This window comes from Sciurus vulgaris (assembly GCF_902686455.1).
Source record: "Sciurus vulgaris genome assembly, chromosome: 6".
Classification (NCBI taxonomy): Eukaryota; Metazoa; Chordata; class Mammalia; order Rodentia; family Sciuridae; genus Sciurus; species Sciurus vulgaris.
In genome coordinates, this window is record NC_136466.1 from 25,672,384 (window position 1) to 25,698,070 (window position 25,687).

At 48.0% G+C, this 25,687-nt stretch overlaps 1 protein-coding gene and 1 long non-coding RNA gene across 5 annotated transcripts in view; one reads left to right on the forward strand and one right to left on the reverse strand.

The window, feature by feature from the left end:
* The window catches only part of GALNT10 (polypeptide N-acetylgalactosaminyltransferase 10), a 222,184-nt gene extending 207,482 nt beyond the window's left edge, over window positions 1–14,702 (reverse strand). For all 3 annotated transcript variants that reach the window (XR_013764815.1, XM_079145961.1, XM_079145960.1), the window contains exon 1: window positions 14,425–14,702. Coding sequence is in view for 2 of the 3 variants with exons in the window: in XM_079145961.1 (XP_079002087.1) it covers window positions 14,425–14,583 (159 nt within the window). In the remaining variant the exon portion in view is untranslated. The remainder of the gene's footprint in view (window positions 1–14,424) is intronic.
* A 323-nt stretch (window positions 14,703–15,025) lies between these two features.
* Window positions 15,026–25,191, forward strand: LOC306664851. Of its 2 annotated transcripts, XR_013764817.1 has the most exons (5): window positions 15,026–15,696; window positions 21,882–22,035; window positions 23,004–23,086; window positions 23,827–24,064; window positions 24,793–25,191. It is a non-coding gene; the product is annotated as an uncharacterized lncRNA (long non-coding RNA). The 2 variants fall into 2 exon arrangements; XR_013764818.1 differs by lacking the exons at window positions 23,004–23,086; window positions 24,793–25,191 and having other exon boundaries at window positions 23,827–24,782.
* Window positions 25,192–25,687: the final 496 nt, after the last annotated feature.

Below are 25,687 nucleotides of genomic sequence, written 5' to 3' on the forward strand. Positions count from 1 at the left end.
AAACTGGTCCCCCTGCCTCCAGTGCCTCCTGCATTGCCAGGGTTCCCCTTCCAAGGCATACCTCTTACCAAGCCATCCTCTGCTCAAAACCCTTCCTCCCTTCCCTCCCTCCCAAAATTCAGCCTCCCCAGCCCAGCAATCAACCCTCACCCACCTCTCCAGCTCCTCTCTGGCAGACATCTGAGTTCAGTGGCTCTGACTAACCCACTATCATGGGAATAAGTTCCCCCACCTGCTGCCACCTTAGAGGCCCACATCCTACTGTGTTCACAGTGCTGAAGTCCTAACTGTCCTCAGGATCACCTTAAAAGTCACCACTTTGCAGAGGTTCTTTCTGACCTCAACTGTGCGCACGATCTGTGACCTCTTTTGGTGCCCCACACACTTGTTGGTCCCTCCTGCACTGCTGACCACTCTGTGCTCAGCCTGTGTGCTACACCACTGTGAATCTGCCTGTGGCCCCTTTAAAAATCAGAGTTCCAAGGGCACTGGCTGTTTTTTGTACCTACCACACAGCAGTCCCCCAAATCAATTTAACTGGGACCCAGAACAAAAATAATTTGTTGAAATGAGTGTAGCTGGAACTCAGAACAAAATGAGAGACCATGCGGTAAAGTAAAAGGCAGTGTGTTTATTCCACCCGCATTCAAGGCTAATGAAGGAGTTTAAATAAAGAAAAGCAGAAGTTGATCTGTTAATCAGGAGCGTGGCTTTGAAGAATACCTATGCGCAGTGTGATATGCTGATCCTCCATAGGAAGAAAGGATGGTTCCCATGAGTTAAAAAGGAAGTAGCCAGAAGAGACTAAGACAATTACCTCTGCCTCTGGCCGCCCCCAGCGTTCCGAGGCTTACATTAGCACGCCTCCAATCTCCACCTCTGTCTGACAGGGTCACTATCCCTCTTGGTGCCTCTTCTCTTCTTATAAGGACCCCAATCAATCATACAGGATTAAGGGCACAATCACTCCAGCGTGACTTCATCTAAACTAGTTACAATTATAACCACCCTATTTCCAAATAAGGCCACATTCTGAAGGACCCAGGCTTAGGACTTTAACACATCTTCTTTGGGGACATGATTCAACCCATAAAAACCCATGTATCCACCTGATGGGAGCTTGGTGCTGGGGACGACTGGCGCCCTGGCCAGCAGTCTTCTCCCTAGGCCACCTCTCCTGGGCGGGAACCGGCTCAGGGGTAGAGCGCTTGCCTAGCACGTGTGAGGCTGGGTTTAAGACCTCTCCTGACTGACGGGCCATTTTGCTTCGCCTCCAGCAAGCACCTCCCCAAAAAGAAGCAAGTAGGGGCCTACATTCCCAAGAACCAAGGGAAAAATCCCAGCAAAGTTATCTGCTTCATATGCTAAAGACTGTCTGAAAGGAGAGAACTCAATGGCTCCTCCTTCAGAGATACCACCAATGGATCCCTGTGGGCTGAGGACAGGGGCTGAAGCTCTGGCCTGTCCTTTGGCCAGAGGCCCTCTGATCTCAACAGGGGAGAATCTTCTCCCCATGCTATGAGAACAGGGCCCCCTGAGAGTGAGAGGGTGCAACTTATTCCAGCACCAAGAAGAGAACACAGGACAGCAAGAAGTCCTGCCCGGGTGGGTCCTCAGGCACACAGGCATTGGTTCATCCGTTCATTCAACATACACTGACACCTACTGTGTGCCAGCACTGTGGATATCATAGTAAGAAGACAGATGAAGTCCCCCTGAGCCTTTAGTATCTATTGAAGCAGAGAAATAAACAAGTAAGTAAATATGCAGTGTAATTCCAGACCCTGCCAAGTTGCTGCATGTACAATTCACAGTTGGTCGTGTTGCAGGGTGATTGGAGAAGATGTATTCAGCATACGGGTTCAAGGAAAGCCTCCCTGAGACGGTGAGACTGGAGCTGAGGCCTCAAAGTGTGGGGAACCAGTCATGTAACAACCTTCAGGGAGAACACTCCAGGGAGGACCAAGGGAAGAACACACGTGATGTGTAAGAAGGCCAACATGGCTGGAGTGTGAAGAAGGAGCGGGAGAAGGGAGCAGAATGAGTCGAGAGGAAGTGGGCGCCAGACACGGCAGGAGTTTGAACGGTAGGTACTGTAATCACAGCAGTGGCCAGCCACTGGAGAGCTTCCGAGAAGGGACAGGAACCTCTGATTGACACTTGTAAATGCACTCTCTGGCTGTGCATGAAGAATGGACTGTGATTTCATGGAGGAAGTGGGGAGAAGAGCCCTGAGGCTGGGGAGGGAATCCAGGTGAGATACCACAGGCCAGAGGGACCACGGAGTCAGATACGCCAGACCCAGACTCAGTAGTTCACCGAGTGTCAAGAACTGGCAGGACCACTGGAACTCATCTCCCAACCAACACAAGTTGCACATGAGAAAACGGAGGCACTGTGGGTAAGGGCACTGCCCAAGGTCACGCAAGAACCTCAGGCAGCTCCCATCTAAGGTTCAGGCTCTTCCATTAGGAAGAGACCAGAGCAGGCATTGACAAGCAACCAGTCTGCCCAATCCAGCCTGCTGCGTGTTTTTGCAAATAAAGTTTTACTGGAACATAGTACCTTCATCTACCTGTTTATGGCCACATTACTCCACAATAGCAGAGTTGGGTTTCTGCAGTAGAGACCATATTGTCCACAGAGCCTAGATTATTCTCTGGATGAAAAGAGCACATAAAACACACTAGCCATGTTTAAGAATGGAAGTTTTTAGAGCTGGGGGAAGCCTAAGCTCACATGGTAGCTCCCTAGGTCCCCTGCTTCCACTGGAGCCTCACCCACAGGGCTGTCCTGCTGAGAGGGCTCCTTCAAGTACTTGCCTCTGCCTGGGGAGAGGGCAAAGCACAGTACCACAGCACCCGTGCCATTATAGTGGTACAAGTTAAGTTCTATAAACAATTCCAAGAGACAGAGATTAATCCTGACTGGAAAGATCAGGGAGGGCTTTCTGGGAAAGGAAAGATTGGAGAAGAGAGAGAAAAGCTGAGTAGAGGGTACTTAAGTCACCCTGAGACATGGTAGATTACCTAGGACCTAGGTGAGTTAAAGGGAGTGAGTTCCCCATCACTGTGGGTGTTCGAGTCAAAGATGACTGCCCATTTGGCAGGATCAGATTAAGAGAGACAGGACAAGATGAAAGGTATAATCCCTTGAAACCGTGGGGTGGTTAGGCCTATGGCTTCTGCGGTCACATCTTTCATTTTATTTGCTGAGACAGACACACACAGCACAGAAACAAGTGGGGTGGGGGGAGGTGAAGGAGAGGCAGAGAAGCACACAGGGAGAGGAGAGGGCCCAGAACAGGAGAGGTGTAGAGGCAAACTCACACCCAAAAGGCAAAGAGAAGCCACACGAGGGAGGAAATCCACACCAGAGCTTTTGTGCCCTTTAACCACTGTAGAGAAAAAAAGAGCAGAGCCTGACAATTAGGGTGAAAACCAATCAAATGCCCCTTTAACATCTCTGATTTGGCACCTGGCAGCCTTCTTAATGCGCCCCGTTGTTCCCTGGCAGGACTTTGGCAGAGGGAGCCCTCAGCTGCCTCTTCTGCTGCCAGGCAGAGTGGAGAGCAGCAGGATCCAGGCTGGGGAAGGAGGGAGCAGGGAAGCACCCCAAACCCACGGGGTGACTCTACTGGGGCACTCTGTCCTACAAGCAGAAGGGCCCACCCAGTGGGAAGACTACTCACCTCATGCCATAGGGTCTGGCAACTGCTTCATATGGGACGGCAGAAGAGTTATGAGTCAGAAAAGTGCTCACAGGCCAGGAAGGTATAATCCCACCTTGGAGGCCAGGAAACAGAGGCCAAGAGAGGTTAAACGACTTGGCCACAGGAGTCAACCAAACATGGTAGCTAACAGCGCATGTCTGAGAGTCAGAAATCTGAGTGGGAGTTCCAATACTTGTTTCTTGCACAGGCCTGGGAAGTTACTTGAGTTTCCTGAGCCTTAGCTTTCCACTGAAAAATGACAATAGTCAGAGCACTCATCTCCTGGGGTCACCGGATGAAATGAGAGGGCACAGTACATGGCATGTAGTAAGAGCTCAATAAATAAGTGATCTCTGCAGTTGCTGCTCTGGAGCCAACCCAAAGCCCAGGACTGGCTGCCATACACAGCTGTGCCTCATACCCCATGCCCACTGCAGGGCAAAGACCCCCCAAGACCTCTCAGTAAAGGTTCCTGGATATTGGCTAGAGCTGCAGCTATCACGCCCTGGCTAAAGGTCCTATACCCAGAGACATGAATAACCGCATTCACCTGAACTGCCTCACATGGGAGCTCTTTTCCAGAAATGTCCTGGATGCCTGAGGTTTGCTCAGACGAAGGAACATAGCATGAGCGATTTCTGCTGGGAAAGCTGTCTTTACCCTTACTTTGCAGGATCCTAACATTCTTCCAATTACTGGCATGCACAAGGAAGAAAACAAAGTAGCATCTGTATCCAATCATTCCCCATAAATCTACAGCAGCCCCAGGCACAACTGGGACAAGCTTTATTACCTAGGGTGGACCTTAAATTCAAATGCCTAAGGAAGGCACCATGGTACACACCTATGATTCCAGAAACCAGGGAGGCTGACACAGGAGGATCACAAGTTTGATGCCAACCTCAGCAATTTAGTGAGACCCTGCCTCAAAATTAAAAGAAAAAAAAAAAAAAATGCTGGGGATGCAGTTTAGTGGTAGAGCACCTCTGCATTCAATCCCCAATACCATACCAAAAAAAAAAAAAAAAAAATCAGAAGCCTAGAGACAGAAGCAAATAAATGGTTTCTTGGACCACAATAGAGCAGGAACCATCTGATTATAAACTTGAGTGAAGGAGTTCAAGAGCCCAAAGATAATATATTTTATATTTCCAAGCGATCTTTACTTTCTTTCTGAAAAGTCCATTAGTCTTAGAGAGAGAAAGCTTAATCTCAACATACTGGTTCTGTGACTAGTTGTGTCACTTCAAACTTCGGTCTCTAAATCTATAGAGTGGAGACCACAGGCCCTGCCTCACCTCCACTAGGAGACAAGGAGAACTAACAAGGAGCTCGCAGACTGTGAAGCAGGGCTCCACACTCAAGTCTCCCGAGGCCAGCCTGGTTATGCGAAATGGGGGGAACATCCAGGTTTGAGACCACAGGGTAGCAGGGGTTCTGGTCAACTGGAGAGCTGGGCCAGTCTAGAGCAGGCAGCGGCTTCCCAGATCCAGCAAATTTTTTATGATAGTGGAACCTAGGTCCAGCTGTCGGACTTTTTTATTTTGGCTCCCCCAACCCCAAATTAGAATTTCGTTTCCTAAAAATATGAAATATTCTAATGTTTGGGTACTGGCAAAAATAAAGACATCCAATCATCTATGGGCCAACACTGGGTGAACAACCCAAGAAGTATCTCTGGGACACATCTGAAGTGTGCAACCTCTGTTAAAATATCCACATAAGGTTTCTTTTTTTTCTTTTTAATGTAAAGGCCAAATAAACAAAAGAAGCTCTTCAAACAAAACAAAAACTAAGCAATAAAACAACCATAAGGCTTATTCCCAATAAAATAACCGGGAATCCAAACCACAGACCCTGGTGCTCTAAGAACAGAATCATTAACTTTTTGCTAAAGTTGGGTGCCAAATTTAGAAACCAGTTATTTCACAAATAGACACAGACACACATACACATTTTAACTGTCAGCAGCTGACTCTGATCAATACTCAGGAGGAAACATGCAAAAAACAACAGTTTTCAGTTGAGAACATACAATGTGCTTCAGCAGCAGGAAGCCATTTTCACACATACCCTGCCAGCTTTCGAACCTGTTCCCTTTAATACCCCTTCCTCCAGAAGTCCTGCAGTTCCCAGTGCTCAGCAGCTGACTCTCAGAAGAGGCTGACATTTGTGACTCACAGGGGAGACCCACACACACAACCCTGCTGAACTGGGCTCTTGGGAGACTGCCCGCATGTGGCTCGCAGGCGGCACATGGTACCAGCTGTACGCCCTGCCTTGGCACTGCTGCCCAGGCATTCAACTGAAGCAGAGCTTTCCAGAGCCAACAACAGAGCTGAGACACAGGCTCACCAGGTCCTTAGCGATGACCTCGTCCCAGGGAAGGGGGCTGACTCGAGGCCTCATGAGATCGAATGATCTGGGGATCTCATCTTGAGATGGGACAGTGGGCAGCTGCTGGGAGCGGCAGAGGGAAACATCTCGGCCAGGCTGGAGTTGTTCCCATCACTTCCTAGCTGTGTGGCTCTGGATGTACCACTTCATCTCTTCACACTCTTTCATCTCACCTTTATGTTAATTTAATCACCAAGACACTAGGAAGTAGTGAAAACAGTGCTCATTTTAGCAGAAGGAACCTGAAGCCTCAGAGTCCTGGCACAGAGCTAGCAACTGGCAGAGCTGGGCCTGGGTCCCAATTCCATGCTCTCCCCTCTGCTCTCGCCTGCTCTGGGGAGAGGTTCACAGCGTCTCTATAATGCTACCCCTTCCCAGGAGGCTCTTACCCAGCCCCTCACATGCTAACAGGTGCCTCATGCTTGCCCCCTTGGCAGGAAAGCAGATCCCCCACACCACCAACCCTGCGAGCCACTGCCCCAGAAGGGCATCAGAAGAATGCCTGACTGAGCTCTTGAGTCCCAGCCAGTTCATACAGCCCACAGCAGAGGGATTCCAAAGAGCACCACCCAGATTGGATGGCAGACTCCGAGTCTGATCTGCTGGCATCTAATATGTGCCACTACTAATAGGCACCACTGAGCTCCCCAGCAGGTGCTGACTGGCAACAAAGGAAGCTGCAGATAAAGGTACTCCCCAACAATGGAGGCTCAGAGGCAGCACTCCCACAGCCTCCTGGGGAGAATGGAGTGAGCCCCTGGGGAACAAGAGGTCTGTGTCCTGGGGTGTTGGGGGAAAGAAGAGCATTCTCTGTTGGATCCTCAACAGAATTTGTTAAGTATGTGATCCAGGCCAGCCCAATCATGCTTCTTGGATGTGGGCTCTGGATTCTCCATCCTTAACAGGCTCCCTGGGGATTCTGAAGTACCCCGAAGCTCAAGAAGAACCAGTCCTCAAGGGGAAGCTTCTTGCCCTCTGCCAGCAGTTATTCAGTACAAGCCATATCACACACTTCCTCCCTCTCTCAGACCTTCAACAAATAAGCTGGGCAAACAAGAGTGACCAAGGCAGAGGTTAGTTCCTGTCTCCAGGAAGCAAAGGTTGAAAATAATTAGTATGCTGCATGCAGATTTGTATGAAGGGCTTTGGGCCACCAAGACAGCAGTTACCCAGGCTGGCCTTCAGGGATGCAGTAGGGCTAGGGGAAGGCAGCAGGGAGGAAGGGCATTAGGGTCTTCCTGGAAGGGTCTCTGATCTACGTAGGCAAATGAGAAAACCGAGGCTCGGAAGAACTAAGACCACCAAGTGACTCCTGGAGGTACAGTGAGGGACTTCCTGAAGACAACAGGTTATGAGCTGAATCTAGAGGGACGCTGAGGTTCAGGGTCCTCTCCCAGGGCAGGAAGTGGAAGGTGCCCCTAACAGCTGCTTCAGGTACCAAAGAATCAGGGAGCAGGGTAGAAAAAGAAGCCTCCGCATGCATGGTCTTCTCCCTATCTGTGAGGCACCCGCCCCGCTCTCTCTGCTTCTGAACCCCAAGCCTGGCCAAGCGCTTAACCTCAGAGAGCTCGCCTTCCAAACACTGTATGCAGCCCTCTCTGTCCCAGCCCCAGGGAAGTCGAGTCCTCCCTGTAAGCCAGAGGCAGCAGCACTGCAGTCACTTGCAGAGTCCTTGTTCTGTACCCAGTGTTACACTCTGGGTTTCACCCACAGTGACTTGTTTACCCTCAAAAGAAACCCCCAAAGAGTTAAGATCGGTCCCATTTTACAGAGAACTTCAGACACAGAGGTCACGTGACATGCCCAGTAATCAGGCAGTATAGCTCCAAAGCTAAGCCCTATGCACTCAAACGAGCAGGGAGGGTGAGTCACTTTGCCAGTGGGACCCCAGGAGGCGTGGAGCAAAGTGACTTACGCCACTGAAGAGGGTCAGTTTAGGGCAACAGCCTCTGTCCTCTGCTCAGACATCCGAGCTACCGTAGCCATCTTGAGGAATGGGTGGAGGGGAAGGTGTGAAGGACAGGTCCCTTGTCCTACTGAGATATGGAGGAACAGAGTGATTAAGGACTTGTGCTGAGTCTGAGGCCCACGGGTGCAAAGCCAGCCCCACACCACAGGCTGAGTATCAACCACCTACATCTCTGTGAGTGTCGCTCCCTCATTTTTTCCTACCTGTTTCAACTACGGGTTTTCAACTAGCTGGGAGAGTCACAGGCTTCATAGCGTAAGTGCTGAATAAATAGGAATCGCTATTACTACTACTGACATCCTCCCCTCCCCACCAGCCACAGCCACATCATTCTGTGTATTCACATCATTTTATGCTGGGGCTTCCCTCACCAGGAAGGCTGAAGGAAAGTCAGCCCTGGGGGCTCAGAATTCTCTCAGAACCTAAAGGAAGAAAAGGTGGGTCTGCTTTTTCCCCTTCCCTCTCCTATCTGCACTCAGCAGAGGGCAGCAAACAGGAACCATGGAAAGATAAGAGAGAGGAGAGAGACACATGGAGAGAAGGCGACACAGGCGTAAACACACACCCACCCACCGCAGCCAGCGGGATTGTTTAGCTTCCTCTGGCTTTCACAGCATGAACACTCCACCTCCTCCAGTTAAGAGGGCCAAGCAGAAAAAAGTCAAAGCTGAAGAGACAGAAGTTCTTTTTTTAGCTTGAGAGAAATTTTCAATGAATTGTCTTTTCGTGTGTATGGGGAAGGCAGTTCTTGGGACACCGGCGTGGGGAAAGGCAGGCAGCAGCAGAACCACTAAGATCACCTGCCGCCCTCCACGGTGTGTTGGCAAGCTCCAGCACATGGGCCCAGATAGCAGGCATCTCAGCCCAAGGGTGGCGGAGCAGGTTCAGGGATCAACAATGAGGCCAGAGTGGTTTTCTGTTACCAAGTCTGATCTCTAGGGAGTGACCACTGCCTAGGATGCCGTGTCTGCAGGACTCCAGAGTGGACATCCATTGCCTCTTCTGGAGACATCTTCCTCCTCCTCCCCACAGAGCTCCCAAGTCTCCTCTAGGGAGCTGCTCTCTCTACAATCTGGGTGGCCACCTCAAGGAGAACAACTTGGCTCTTCCTCCGGACAGGTGGATGGGAGTGGTTCTAAGCACACTAGATCCAAACTGGCCTTGCTGGAGTTTACAGGAAAGACATTTTTTCTCTCTCTCTCTTCTGTAGAAGCAACCAGAGGAGACAGACTCTGTCCTCTAGGATCTAAGTATGGAATTGAGGTTGGAATCACATTTTGCTACCATGGGGGCTCAGACAAAGCTGACACACAGAGAAAGTCAGAATCAAGGGACATGAGAGGAAAAGAGCTGAGTCCTAATAATACCACAAGATCGCACTGTACCTAAACTCCACGGCAGTCCCAGGAACCCATCTATTCCCAAACTCACTTCAGTCAGCCTGCTTAATTCATTCTTACTTGCAACTGATACAGAATCTGAGCTGGCTCTTAGGCTCAGTTAGCTCTGTCTGCCATCAATAGCAGAAAGAGCACCACATGCCACGCACACTTTTAATTCCTCTACTCCCCTGCTGGATCCCTGCACCACCTTAAAGTTTAAGCCATTTTACTTACTTTAAAGTATAAAACATTGGGAAGAAACTTTACAAAAGTGGATCTGCAAAAAAGCCAGGTAAGTTCCAGCAGATAATTGGTCTCATTAAGTACTGGCCTTCAAAACTTGGCATGATCATCTTGGCTCATGAGGGAAATAAGGATAGAAAAGGATCAAACATTAGTATGGGGAGGGAAAAAAATCTTCATGGGGAGCTCCGGCAAGAACTTGGAGCACTGTGTCCTAGGGGGCATCCTCCCTGTGGGAACTTGTTTACATGATTCCCCTTCTTCTGGCCTTAGTTTTCATACATACAAAATGTACTAATGACCTCTGAAGCTCTGTGCCTGCTGTAACATGTTTCAATTGTCCAGCAAACACATCCTGACTGTCCTCCAAGGGCAAGACCTCATGCTATGTGCCAGAAGAGTTCACTTCCAGGGGACAAGGCCAAGCCAGGATGCGCCTCTGGCCCACAGGAGCTCAGACATGTGGGCTACCTCCTTTCCCCACTCCATGGGCTCAGGAGAAGCAAGACTCTTACGCAAGTCCTTCCTTTACTTGCTCTGACACATTCATGGGCTGCAGAGGGTCAGATACACGCAAAATACAGAAACTACTGCACACACCATCAGGAGCATTTAGCTGCCATGGGAAATGCTTCGAACTGCCAAGTGTGCCTGGAGGTGTTTTACACTGAGATGAGACCCTGACGCCATTTGGTAAAGAGCTGACTACAGACAAGGTACAATTAGCAGGCTAGATGGTTATCTTTTAAATGGGCCTTTGCTTTTTCTGTCTTGATTCCCTTATCTGTTATCATGTCACTGGAGCCAACAGATTAAAGGCTGAATATCTTTGGATGACAACCTGAGAGAAGGCATCAGAATGTGAACAAACCCTTAAGTTGAGGCCTCATCACTTCCCAACTCACAGAACCCCAGGTTGTTAAAATTAGAAAAATCTTAACAAACTATTTGTTCCTTACAGCACAAATAATTTCAATGTCATTAACTCCACTTAAGTGACAATGTTAAGAAACAGTCTGAGGCCAAGTCTGGGTTTCCTGGGAAGAAAGACTGATTGGTAACATCTGCCCTGGTCATGGAAGGAGAATCACCCTTATACATACACATTTGCCTTTCCCCGTTCAGAGTGTAAACTCACTTCACAAATAAGGAATCCAAGGCCCAGAGAGATTAAACCACTTTCCAGAGGTCACACAGTGAGTTCAGGGCAGGAGAGGGGACTAGAAACCAGGCCTCTCTTCCCAGGTCTTCCTCAGCAGACTCCTTGGGAGGCAGCAAGCCCAGGAGGAGAAGAATGCAGGGAGATTTGCTCTGGTAAATCAACAGACCTTCCCTAGTGGCATCAGATTTCACCTGGGCAAGCAGACAGAGAAGTGATTAGCAACCTAGAGGACACCGGCCCCTCTGTGGAAAATTAAAGAAATCATTCCAGGTTACATTTCCATGGTACTTAACTTTCTGATGGGCACGGTTCTGCTACCAGAAAGACTGGGGGGGGGGGGGGGGGGGGAACGGGGAGAAAGTAGTGATTTCTGGATGTTCTAAGAATAAAGTTCAGCTCTGACACAGTGAGAAAAACTCTTGATACTTGAAAATTAAAGTTATTGGTATTCCATTATCCCACCAATCTCTATTCTGCAGACGCTGTTACCCAATGAAGTCATTTCTCACCAGGGATTAAGGCTCAAAAGAGGGGAGGGACTGCATCAAATTTCCTAACACGGGTTTTTAATAATCAGTTTCCCAGCCTGGAATATGAAACAGACTCTAGAATTAAACCAAGATGTCAGACAGAATAGGGCCAGGAAGGAGAAGGACCCCCAAATTAAAAGAAAGATGGTTTCAAGATTGGCTTTTCTTGCTTGGCTTTGTAGCTTTCCAAGAAACCAACTGTTTGACCAGAGGAGTGCTGAAATCCTAGATGCACTATGTGTCCCTATATATCAGATGCCCTACCCACCTCCAGAGGGACACCCAGGATGAGCTAGTGTGACAATTACGTAGACTTACATTCTAGTAGATGACAAATGCTCTTAATTTGAAACAATTCTTCAAGTCAGTGAAGTTGGAGGACTGCTCAAACAGTGGATATGTTACCCTCAAAGAAACTTCCCTCAAACCCACAAGGAACCGATTTTTCATTTGGGGAAAATCCTGTCAAGACTTCTCTCTAGACTCTCTGCAGCTGTTTGGATCAGAAAGATCAACGAGGTGCTCTGGAATGGTTCTCGACAATCAAAGGGTGACAGCCTGATATCAGAACGGGTCAACCCTGTCGAAAAAGCTCTGTGCTCAAGATGCCAGATTTCCCAGCAGCAGCCTAATGTGTTACGTGCATGTTCCAGGACACTGGGATGAGGGCAGGAACAGCACCGCTGGGAGAAGTCAGCTTCTTCCCTCAAGGCCAGCTGACATTCAAACAAGGGCCTGGGGGCCCAGCACAGAGCTCTGCATCTTCGGGAGAATGAAACAAAAGGGCTGTGTGGGAACTTGGCAGGGTGTTCCTGGAAGGCAGCAGATGAATGCAGAGTCCTGTAGCACCTAGAGAACTTAGGATTGGGCAAACAGCTCCCTGCTGCTGCTTGCTGGAAGCAAAGAAATGGTCTTTAAAGCAAGGACAATTGGTTGGCAAGCCCCACCCACACCTAACAAACCCCTTCACCACTTCTTCCTCCCCCTCTTCATGCTAGGCCAGGGAAAAAGAAGTGCACAAGTCCTGGATCTGCCCAGATGAGCCTGCTGTTTTCAGTTAGGGGCTCCGGCAGCACCCAGCTGTGGCTCCCCTCTGCCTCTGCCCAAAAGGTTGCCTTACTCCATCAATAGCCTCTTGCACAAGTGAGTAATTTACTTTGAAAGCTCAGGCCAAACTGGCAGTTAACCTTGACCTTCTCTCTACACATCTGGGTGTGTAGAAAATGAAAATCGGGACAACTCTGGCATCTACAGCAAATGAAATACAAGGGCTTTCTCCAGGCAGTAACAGAATGTCGAGACCTATTTTAGAAGTGGCTACAGCCCATTCCAAAGGAGAGTTTGCACTCTCCCAGGACACGCCCCCTTGGCCTAGCCCTTCATCCAGTATGGAGCCTCCAGAAGTGAGGAATGCTACAAGGGGCTCCTATCTGAGGAAAAGAAAAAGTTACCCACTGTGCGCTTCACTGATTCACTGACAGTATCACAGAAGGCTGGTACTGGCCCAACCATCACATTTTACAGTTGGAGAAGGTAAGGCTCAGAGAGGGAGACTGGAGGTGACCTAGGACACGCACAACAAGTTAATGGTAGAGCTGAGGCTAGAACCTTGGTCTCCTGACCTTGATGCTGGTACAGGTAGGGACAGAGGAAAGAGATTTCATGAAAGAAAAACTCATACAGACATAGAATTCAAGGGAGTGTCAGACAGGGCTTGAATCAGGTTCTAGGAAAAGAATTGGGTCCTTAGACTCTAAATAGTAATATCTACCAGAAAAATTAAGCGGACCCTCTGGGATGGTTTGCAACAATCACCAGAGTGACAGGCTGAGCTTAAGTTGATCAGCCCTGCAGCAAAGAACCCTCTGTGCTCAAGATGCCAGAATGCCCAGAAAGCAGCCTGATACTGGGAAGAGAAAGGAAAACCATCAACCTCAAAAAGTCATCCTCTTCCCTGGAGGGCAGCCAACAATCAGTCAAGACTGACCCTGATGCACAGCTTACCACTTCCCGTGGGATCAGAGAAATCCCATAAGAAAATGTGAAAAGTCCCACTGTATGAAATAGTTCAAGCATGAATATGCTTGCCAGGAGCTGGTTGGTTTGGAGTGATGTGACAGAGCTTCTCTATCAGGAAGCTGCTAGTCCAAATGTATGTACTCATGCACACAGCACACAGACACACACACATGCACACACACATGCACACACACAAACACAGGAATGTTCATGGGTGAGTTCAAAAGAAGCAGAAATTAAGATCCCTGTTTTGACTGCAACTAACACCACATCTAATCAGTTCAGAAGAGACATGGACAGCATCTGGAGATCTAATCTCAGGGCACTGGGCATCAATAGTCCCTACCTCACAGCATTCACCTTCTGGACTCCCGGAGGGTCAAAGTTGGCAAGTTCCTTAAAGACCAGGAACTTACCCCCACCTCCAGGGAGCATGATTTTTGCATCCCCAAGAAATGTGCAGGACCTGAGAAATTAATAGGCTGAGAGGGGGACAAACAAATGAGGACAGTCAGGAGGCCCAGGTGTCCCTGTGCAGATGGCACAACAGGAAGGGATGGATCTGAGTAGAAACACCAGGATCAGCAGGTGGCGGTGGGGGTGGGGGGGAGTGAGAATAGATTTGGACATCTTATAGAAGGACCAGCATTTCATTCTCATCTGCCGAAGAAATCAATGCCATAAAACAGGGATGCTGGTAGGATCTTCCAAGACAGAGAATGCTGGAAGAGGTCAAGGAATAGCAACAGCGACAGAAAAGAGAGGAAAATGTAACAAACTGAGCCCGGATTAAGTACCAAGGGTCTTGGGTTCTAGTTCTGACTCTGGCTCTGAGTGTAGTGAGACCTTGGGCAAGTCTCTGTCCCCGGAGCCTCAAATTTCCCAGTCCGAGAAATGGGAAGAGTAGAGTCTTGGAGGAGACAGGCAGGGGAAGGTGGAGGAAGGAACCGCAGGCTAGAAGTGAATTCGGGGGAAGGTGTTCCCAATCCCATGGCCACCGTGGCACTCACCTGTCCTGCCGCCGGGGCCACCGCTGCCCCAGAACCCCCGGGGGTGCCGTCGGGCTGCCGTTCGCGGTACAGAGCCCAGAGCCCCACGTTGGGCAGGAGGACCAGGGCCGCCAGCACCAGCGCCACCGCCTGCAGGAGCCGCTTCTCCTTCCGCCTCATCGGGGCCGGTCAGCCCCGCCGCGACCCGCCGGCCCGCCGCGCCGCCCCCAGCTCCGCGCGTCCGCCCGTCCGCCCGGCGGCGGCAGCAGCTCGGCGAGCAGACGCGGTCGCGGCGCCGGCCCCGCTCCAACTCCGCGGCACTTCCGCCGCTCGCCGGCCGGGGAGCCGGCCGCCGCCACCGTGCCGCCGCCGCGGGGGGATCGTCACTGCCGCCGCCGCCCTCGCGCCCCGCCGAGCCCCGCGCCGCGCGCCGCCCTGTCCCCGATCCGCTGCCGGGAGCCGCGCGCCGCGGACCTCGGCCTTCTCGCCTGCGGTCCAGTCCGCCCCGGCTCGGTGGGGGCCGGCGCCGCACCGCTTCCCCCTCTCGGGCCGCGATGGTGCGTCCCGCTCCTCGGCGCTCCCCCGCCCGCGGGAGCTTTGCGAAAGTCCCGGAGTTGGGGAGTTGGGCGCTAAGTGGTGCCCGCTGGGCGCTGGTGGGCAGGATGCGTGTCCCCCGGCTGGGGGGCGCCCGGGACCCCAGTGCCCGCCTTGACAACCGCTGTGGCGGATTGCAGCCGAGAGTTTGGGGATGGACGTGCAAATTGTGCTGGAGCCCCGGAGGCTCAGCATCTGCAGTCTTCGGGGCTGTGCCTTCCCACTCGCCCGGGCTCAGTCCCGAGAACAAGCAGACCTACTTCGATCCGGCAGACTCAGTGCTTTCGGTGGTGAAATGGGGCCATAGCTATGCATGAGCATCCTTCCACGGGTGGGCCCTGACGTTAAGTGTAAACGCCCTCTGTAAACTGTGGAATGATATGTCCGCCCACCACCTGTCTGTTGTCGCTGAAAACCGGCGGGGAGGTGACCGGAGAGACTCTGCAGGACCTTTTCTCAAGCAAGTTCAGCCCCCGTGGAGTTGGAATGGCTTCCAGTCCCACGTGTGCTTCTGGACGCTCGGCGCACGGAGCCCTTTCCTAAAACCTCTTGTGGGTTTCTGATTCCATTCAGCCACTCAGCGAGCCATCAGCGAGAGCCACCTGTGTTGCAGACACTGTGTCAAGCTCTGGGAAGAAATGAAAGCAGTTCCCTGACGACTGGGCGCTGAAACATTACACACGTAATCGCACTGGACAGGTAATGTGTGTATAACTGGTGAGGGCTCTGAAGAGGTCGGGCTGCCTGGGCGCTGGCTCAGCCCCGGAGCCTGAGACAGACAGCACTCTAACTCTGACCACGAAGCCTGTGGCTCCTCCCTGGGGCGCTCGGTGCTTGTCACTTAATAGCTTCCTCCCTGATGCGGAGGAATGAAGAACTCTCTTGGCTTCATTCCTGTGTGCCACCCCCACGTGCGCCCTCTTGATTCTCTGCTTCTCCTGCCCAACCCCTCCAAACCGGTGGCTAGTCCCCCGAGCCTTGTTGCTCCCAGCCCTGGACCAGCCTGGTGAGGAGTCTTGCCTCCCAGTTTTTCCAAAGCCAGACTGAGCAATGAGGGTGCCCTTTTCTGATATTATAGCTCTGGCCTTGACATCTGTCACAAAATCTTCAAGACTTGGGTCACCTTGGCTCTGGAGTCCACACTGCCCTGGTGACCCACTACGGCAGATTAAACTGCTCCCCCTCTCTTCCAGGTTGCTGGCTTTGTTTCTCTTTATGTGCTGTTGATCAGTCAGATCTTTCCACCCAGAAAACCTCTCCTCTCCTGTCAGTGGAAATCTTGTTCATCCTCCACATCTAGTTGAAGTGCCACAAAATTCTCTAAAACTCCTCCTCAGGGGCTATGGATTTCTATCAAAGTAATGGTTATCCTAATTGAATTCCTAGCACCAGGCAAGGTATTAAATGCTTGACATGCACTTCCTCTTTTAATGCTCATGGTTACCCTTTGTGATAGATGCTTTTCTTACACCTATATGCAAATGAGGCCAGAATGATCCTGTTTGAACAAAGATTAGATTTAATCACCCCTCTGTTCAAATTCTTCCAGTGACTTCCAACCTGTCTCTGGTTTCCCTACAAGGAACTACAAGATCTGACAAGCTGACGTATGAGTAACCCTTACCCCTTACTCTCTGCATTGTGCTTCCACCATCTGATCTCTTTGCTGTTCCTCAGAGCTCTGCAGATGTATTCCTGCCTCAGGACCTTTGCACTTATTACCTCTGCCTAGAATGCCCACTCTGCTGTTTTCTAAATTCAAACCCTGTGTCCTTTTAAAAAAATGTTTTTATTGTGCTAAAATACGTCAGTGGAAATTTTATCATTTGAACCATTTTAAGTATACAGTTCTGCGGCATTAAGTGCATTCAGGTTGTTGCACAACCATTGACATTGTCCACCTCCACCACTTTTTCCTCATTCCAAACTCAAATTCTGTGCCCATTAAACACTTAAATCCTCATTTCCCACCCCCCAAGCCTCCAGCAACCACCATTATTCTTTGCTCTATGAATTTGACTATTCTAGATATTTTCCATAAGTGAAATCATAAAATATTTGTTGTTGTGTGTCTGACTTATTTCATTTATATTTTCAAGCTTCCTTTATGTTGTAGCATGTATGAGAATGTCATTCTTTTTTTATATTGAATAATATTTTATTGTATGTGTATACCACATTTTGTTTAGCCAATCATCCATTGATAGACATTTGGGTTATTTCTGCTTTTTGGCTATTATGAATAATGTTGCTATGAATAGGCTTATATCTTTTATACTTCAGTAGATACACAGTATCTACTATCTATTTTAGATACACAGTATCTATTTTACAGTATTTATAAAATCAGATAATGTTCAAAATTCTTTCATGTGCACAGAGCACAATGCTGGTAAATGGCACCTCTGGAATGGTTTTTTGGTGTGGGGAGTACTGGGGATTGAACTCAGGGGCACTCAACCACTGAGCCACATCCCGAACCCTATTTTGTATTTTATTTTAAAGACGGTTTCACTGAGTTGCTTAGTACCTTGCTTTTGCTTAGGCTGGCTTTGAACTTGCAATCCTCCTGCTTCAGTCTCTGGGGATTACAGGCTTGCGCCACGGTGCTGGTATGGAGTGATCATTCATAAGCACAAACTCCCTCCACTGCTGGAACTCACCTATGGCTTCCCTTCACATTAGACTTGACTATGAGAATCCTTACTCCAGCCTGCAAGGCCTAAATGATCTGACCCGACTTCAAGCTTTTGCCTTTTCTCTTTTCCTTCTAGTTACACTGATCTTGCCATATTCCTCAAACACACCGAGCTGTGATCTCCTTCAGGCCTTTGCAAATTTGCTGTGTTCTTCTCTGGAAACATCTCCCTTCAAACCTTTGCATGGTTCTCTCTATTCTCTCAGGAACCCAAACAAAAGTTCTTCCTGACCATCTGATCTAAAATATCATCCCAGTCGTCTCCATTCGCTTAATTTTTCTTCAAAGCACATCTCATTTTGGGTCTCCCACTCTACAATGTGAGCATCAATAAAGCTGGAACTTGGTGCTTTTTTTTGTCTGCTTCTGGTACCTCCTGCCTCTGTCAGGACATACTTCTCTTTATTGTGAGTCCAAAAACCAGAATTTGGACAGAGGAATTTGCAGAAAGGCTCCCCCTCTTTCTGAGCCAAAGTAGCCAAGGTACAAAGATTTCGGCTCGTGCCCTTGTTGTCTGTATAATGCTGAACTGTGGACCCTCCCAGGTACAGCACATAGTAGGTGCTCAATAATTACCAGTCGAGTGAAATATAGCAATTAAGATCGTGACAGGAGAGAAAATATTCAGTGTGGCTGTCCTTCTCGCCTTGTCTTGTGGCTCCATAGAGGATTCTGCAGGAAATTGGATTTGAGTTTTTTCTCATGTCTTATAGAGTCACTTGTGGATCAAAGCTGCACACCAGCCCAGTCTGCCCCCAATGGGGACTCAAGCTTGAGAACCCGGCTTTAATCCTAGGACTCTTTGATCACTTTCTACAATGTGGGATGCACCAGGCAGGGATAGGGCTCCTGGGGCTTTATCCTACTCACAGAGACAATACCATTTCCTGGGGAAACTGATCTGCACTGACTGAAATTACACAAGAAATGTTACTTTCAGACTGAGCCCTCCTACTAGGCCTGTTGTGGCATTAAATGATATAATGTGCATAAAAGGCTTATGGTAGATGCTGGTCAAATGTAAGCATGATTAGCTATGGGTGCAATAAAAGCTCAACACCAACAGAAGCTCTGAAAAGGGATAGACAGGATTTCAGCTGCAGGACAAAACCCTCTGCTGTGGCCTGCATTTCTCTGATCTCATCTTCTATCCTTTCTTTCTCACTCACTCCAAACCAGCCACAAACACCTTCCTGGCCCTTGAACGCACTGTGCTCATTCCAGTCTGAAACCTTTACATTGGCTATTGTGCCTGCCAGCTTTTTCCCAGATCCCTCCCCACCCCAACCCCCCAACCAAATGCTGGCAGTCTCTCATCCTTCAGGTCCCAGTTAAATGGCACCTCTTTACAGAGACCTTTTTAAAACACTCTCTTCCATACTTTATATCTTGCTCTATTTTCGTCATAGCGCATCTCCCTCTTTGCCACAGTCTCATTTATTTGCTTATTCACTTGCTTATTATTGAGCATTTCCAAATGGAATATGAGCCACACATGGCAATTTCCTTGTATCCTGTCATATCCCTGCATCATGGAATATTAGTGCCTGAAACATGGGAAGAGATTGAAATATTTTTGATAAATGAGGAATCTCTCCTTTCTGTCCCCATCTTCCCATCTTTACTTCCTTTTTAAAGTAATAAACCATATATTCTCTGACTCACTCTTCAGTTTTCTATCTTGTCATCAGTAACAGGAAGGTTCAGTCAGAGGAAAGGTAACAGATGCAGGCCTTCAACCTTCCTATGAGGACATAAGAACTTTTCCTACTGAGTATCTTCACCTTGACTCTCTTAGGGTTCTGTGTTGGCAGACCCCATTTGTCAAGAACTGTACCCTCAGGCTGGACTGGCCACACTCTGAGCTGAGAGGGTGTAGACTGGATCAGAAAGTCAGGCGGGTTGGTCTTTGTGATAGTCTGCTTCTAATACCCTTTAATCTTGGCCAAATCCTTTAGCTGCTCTCAGCTGCGAAATGAGACTGCCTCTAATGAATGATTTCCAGGCTGGTGAGAAAGACCAAAAGCAAAACTCAAAAAACCATAGATGCTGGCTTCTGTATTTCCTGCAAACCCAAAGCCTTCCTGCTCCTCCTGTCTTTGGTGATCACTAAGCTCAACTGACATGTTCTCAGAGAAGCCTGATCTCCCCAAACAGACTCCATCCTTCAGTTGTCTGACCTCTCAGCACTGCCTTTCCTTTGGTCACACTGTTTATGATTGTGGGGGAATTATTTGATATTAGTCTCTGCCACTGGGATGTAAGCCCCATGAGGACAGAGACCACATTAGCTTTTGACATTTTTGTTTGTTTGTTTGTAATAGACTTTGCTTTTTAGAGTAATTTTAGGTTCACAGCCAAATTGAGCAGAAGGTACTGAGATTTCCCATATACTCCTGCCACCACACTTTTATACGTTATCAACCACCCTCAGCAGAGTAGCCCTTTTGTTAAAATTGATTTTAATATCTACATTGATACATCATCATCATCCAGAGTCTGTAGTCTACATTAGAATTCACTTTTGGGTTTGGACATTCTATGGACTTGGACCCAGGTATCCACCATTGCAGAATTAGATGGAGTGGTTTCCCAACCCCCAAATCCTCTGCTACACCTTCTCTCCCTGCCCCCAAACCCCTGGAAACCATTGATCTTTTACTGTCTCCAGAGTTTTGCCTTTTACCAAAAAGTGTGTACCTTTGCAGACCAGCTTCTTTCATTTAGCAATATGCATTTAAGGTTCTTCGATATCTTTTTGAGGCTGGGTAGCTCATTTCTTTTCACCAATGAATAACATTCTGTTATTTAGCTCTCCCACAGCTTATCCATTCGCCCATTGGAGGCCATCCTGATTGCTTCCAAGTTTTGGCAATTATGAATAAAGCTGCTATGAACATCCACATGCAAGTCTGTGTGTGGACATAAGTTTTTGCCTCCTTTGGATAAATACCAAAGAGCTCAATTATGGAATCACATATTAAGAGCGTGTTTAGTTTTTTTGAGAAAAAACCAAACTGTCTTCCAGAGTGGAAAATACAAAGTGCCATTTTGCATTTCTATCAGCAAAGAATGAGAGTTCCTATTGCCCCACATCCTTGCTGGCACTTGGTGTCTGGGTTCTAAATTTTGACCATTCTAGCAAGTGCAGAGAGACATCTCATTGTTTTGATTTGCGATATCCTGATGACATATGGTATGGAACACCTTTTCAGATGTTTATTTCCCTGGTTTTTTTTTCTCCCCAATAAATTTCCCTGGTTTTTTTTCTCCCCAATATCCCCTCAATGCCTAGCACAGTACCTAGACACAAGGAAATGCTCAACAAACATTTGGAAAATGAATGAATCAATTAATCAATCGAGCACCCAAGCATCCACCTCTCTAAAACCTATATTGAGGAAATTCACTAATGCTAGTATCAACAATCCAAATTACTGCCTCTACTAACTTAGTCATTTAACAATGTTCAAACTTCTCATATAGAGAAAGAGAAGTATTCTGGATCTGAAATTTCCCTACCTGTGTCTGGTCACCCTAAATCAGTCTAGACTTTGCCCCAATGATGACTACTACTACCTACTACTACTACTACTACTACTACTACTATTACTAGTACTTATTATTATTATTATTATTATTACCAGGGATTAAACCCAAGGGTGCTTGCTTAACCACTTAACCATATCCCAAATGCTTTTATTTACTTATTTTTTAATTAGAGACAGGGTCTTGCTAAGTTGCTAAGGCTGGCCTCAAATTTGGGATCCTACTACCTTAGCCTTCTGAGTTGCTGGGATTGCAGGCATGCACCATCACACCTAGTGACCCTAGCTTCTTGTGTAAACTCAGAGGCTACCCAAATTCTCTGAGCATCAGGTTTTTCTTGTATGGGTCCACAAATGTATATGCGTAGTGTCAGGAATTAGAGATGTCTAGCTAGAATATGATTGTATTAAGTAAAGCAGTTGGACCAGATGCTCTCTGAGGTCTTCTTTAAAACTCTGGGACTTGGTCTTGCACCAAAGGGTGGAGGAAGGGGGACCAGATATGGAGCACCATTCGATGTTCTCCAGTGTCTACATTTAGTGGCACTTAGCTCCCAGTTTGAGTAAGAATAAAGGATTTGCAGGACATCCATTTGAAGTGACCTCTAGACAGACCATTGCCTCTCTTATTCTCTTAGAATCTACTTTGTCATTTCCACCATGAGATGGCAACAAAACCAACCAATCCTGCCAACATAAAGGAATGTTGTAGAATCAAGACAGTGAATGTGGGAGATGCCTCAAGCAGGAGAAGTTTTGAAAGAGCAAACAGAAGGCTACAAATCTCAAACAGTAAATATACTAAGTCACTGGATACATCTCAAACAGAGCATCAATCACTAGGGTCGGATGCAAATATTAAGTGTACAGGGAGCCATCCTCCTGACACTACCATGGAAATATCAGGGCTTGGGAAATGCAAGTGCTTCCTGTTTAATTACTTCTATTTTTGTACAAAGGAAAAAAATCAGTACAAAACATACATAGATAGATAGATAGATGGATAGATAGATAGATAGATAGATAGATAGATAGATAGAAAGATAGATAGATAGATACACAGACAGTAGGATTCAGAGCAAAGGGTACTTCCTAGAAGACTGAGGCCCTTAGAAGAGTGACTCTCTTCTGTGAGCACCTCTGTAAATAAGAGGTTTGGGTACTCTATAACCCAGGGGTCTCAATCTTGGTTGCATATTAGAATCACCTGGGGGACATTTTAAGACTCTGGACGCTCACCCCACATCCAAACCTATTAGCCAGACTGGAAGTCGGACTCAGTCGTGGCAAATGGTTCTTAACAGTAGCCAAGTTTAGAAGCATCACTGCTCAGTGGCTTTATGGGCCTAAGTTGTAGGTCATCTGATGTTCCACTAGGTGGCACCTTCCAGCAGATTCAAAGAATGAATTCATAAAGCAGGGCTTGGTGGTCTTGGCTGGGGTCTGTAATCCTGATGAGAAGAACTTATTGGTTAATAATTCCTACTAAGTGCTGGAGCTACCGAATGGTAAGATTCGTCCCTGTTGGGAAACAGGCGGGGAAAGAGGGCGACTCCATTCCTTACTATTGGGCTTACCCATTCATGGATGCATTCTGGTCTTTCCTTCCCAGTCCATCCGGCAGTAACAGCAAGCTCCAGTTCAAAAGGCCTCCAGGATCCCCATGACTGGAGTAGTGACATTTTGTTGTTGTTGTTGTTGTCTTATCTGTTTAATGAAAAATATCCTGATTTTCCTTGAGAATTTATACTCCTTGGCAGCTGGGAAGTTGACTCCACCCTAAGCTGCTGGCTTAGCCAACCAGAGCATTCTATCCCCTTCAGCTTTGGCGATTAGTCCAGGGGTGAGCACCTGATCTCCAGAAAGGAAGACTGAACCAATGGGGTTCAGTTTGGAGGTTTTTATTACGGGAACATTGACCTGCTCTAGGTCAGCTTTGTAAGACTGTGAAGAGTGGCCATTGCTCTCCCGAAGCTTCTCCTCCTTGCTCCAGGGAAGCTATATAGAATACCTTCATGGGCTTCTCTACACTCCTTTTTTTCCTGAGGGGTTTAGCTCTTGGCAAGACCTCAGGGCGGGGAGAAGACCCAGGTCAAGTTTTCTCGCCCAGTGTCTTTATTGGGAGTATTCCACAGGCTACTGGGTGTCTGCCACTAATAAGGGCCACAGCTCCTGTTACAGTCTCCTTGACACAGTCCTCCCTCTCTGGATCCTGGAAACTGGCCCTCCCCTTACCCTGCAGTCCTAGGGCTGGACTGCACATGCTTTTCCCAGCGGCAGGACACTGCACGTCCTAGGTGGTCGCCCTTCCCCTCCCCTCCCCCAGTGTTCTATTAAGTTCTTCTCAAATGTTCTGGCATGAAAGCACCATTCATTTCCAGACAGACACTAACTCAGTCAAGGCGAAGCTTCCAGAGAACAGCCCAACGCAGGAAAGGGGAGCTGAGAGATCACCAGGTCTCCTGAGCTAACCCCTGATGTCATCCAGGCCTCTATTCCAACTCACCTCCCACATTCAAACAATTACCTAATAATGCTGATTATATTGCCTAATAAATTTTAAATGTATCCCTTCCCCTCTAGGCCTGCTCTGTAGGACATATATCAGACACCTGTAAGACTCCCTGACCAGAACACTACATCAAATGCTGAACTCCCTACCTGGCCGAGCACCCATCCCCATCTACCGGACGGCCCTTGACCATGACTTGTCTGAATTGGCTGAAAAGGATGAATTAGATTACTCCAACTTTTTCAAAAATTGGAAACAAGTAACAGAGGGAAGAAGATAGCACTTCAATCTTTCCCCAAAACCTATGAGGTAAGTTCTATTATTATTTCCATTTTCCAGAAGAGGAAACTGACCCATTCCCAGACCCTGCGCTAAGTTCTTTATGTACATCACCTCTCTGACGCATGCAGCCTTTCATTCCACTGGTATTTATTAAGAACCAATCACACATCAGACTCTATAGGAGATGCTAGGCATTCAGTGATAGGGAAACAGACGATAACAGTCTTAGGGCTTACCCTGTAGTAGTGGAAAAGACATTGTACACATGAATACAGGAATAGCGATTTCTTAGGTAGGAGGAAGGAGAAAGGGCCTCGTGGCTGTTAGACTGAGGTCTACAGTTAGAACCCAATGCTGTTGGAATCCAAGTTCAACATTCAGCCAAGTTCCACAGTCGTGACTCCACTAGGTTGTTCTCCCAGGGGGACGTCGGGATTGCCAGTGACCCTCTGTTTGTCCCTGAAGCAGGGCCCTGCCACTTACTGATGTCCACACAAGTACACACATGCATACAGAGTGGGAACTCTGCTGTCACATCCCCTCAGCTGCAGGGCTCCCCCAGGAGAGAGCCAACAAATGCAGTGGGCTGTGCAGATGCCCCCCGTCCTCAACTGGGGGATTCGTATTTGAAGAGCATTCTTCGACACCCTGGGCTGCCCCTTGCTTTTGCTTGGTAAACAGATCACTTTGTATCAACACAGAGAGATTGCCCCATTCTTTTTTCCAGAGATGAAGATTTTTTTTTTTTTTGCAAGATCTGGGCAATGCTGGACCTATTTTCCTGTGTGGCCATTGAAGTTGTCCATCCAAGTTGGGGCCAAGTGGTGGCCCTAGGCCTGTGGAGTTTAGAAGTATCTACAGATTTGGTCCATTCTCTCATTATAAGAATAAGAGGCACCCTAAGTTCAGAGAGGAAGCTGAATGGAAACTAAAACCCAGATCTCCCGACTCCCAGTCCATGGTACCATGCCACCTCTAGAGTAGCACAAAAGGGACAAGTAGGAAGAGAGTTCAGCATCAAAAGTGGAAGTGTTTTCAGCATTGACCCAGCTCTATGCCCGTATCACACCACCCCGGAGTTGGCTGAGCTGTGGCTAATCCACAGAGAGCAGACTGACAAATGGGTTCCTATTTCTTTGGAGTAACAACAACAACAACAACAACAACAACAACAACAACAACAAGTGGGGTAATGCCACAGCCGAAGGATTCAGGTTATTACTCTTTCATTCCCTCGTTCATCAAGCAGAAACTGTGCCCGCCCCTGATCTAGGCACCTGGGATTCCAGCATAAGCAAGCACTTAAACAGAGGGATCAGAACAGACAAAACCTGACACAGTGCACTGTTTTATTGGAGTGTTTTACGAGTGTTTTACAAGGGACCATGAGAGCCCAGAGGAAGAAACTTCTGATTCTGCTAAAAGTCACATGGAAGAGGTCACAGGAAGGTGACATTTGGGGGCATCCTGGAGGATGTATAGGAGTTTGCTAAGCCAAAGAAGATTATGGGAAAGAATTTCTTAAAAATAAATGATATTCCATGACAAATTCTTCCTCAGAAACTGACAGATAACCAGCTCAAAAGAGATTTGGGTAATAAAAAAAATTTTTAAATGAAAGTAATTTGCTGCCTTAGTTAATTGAAAATT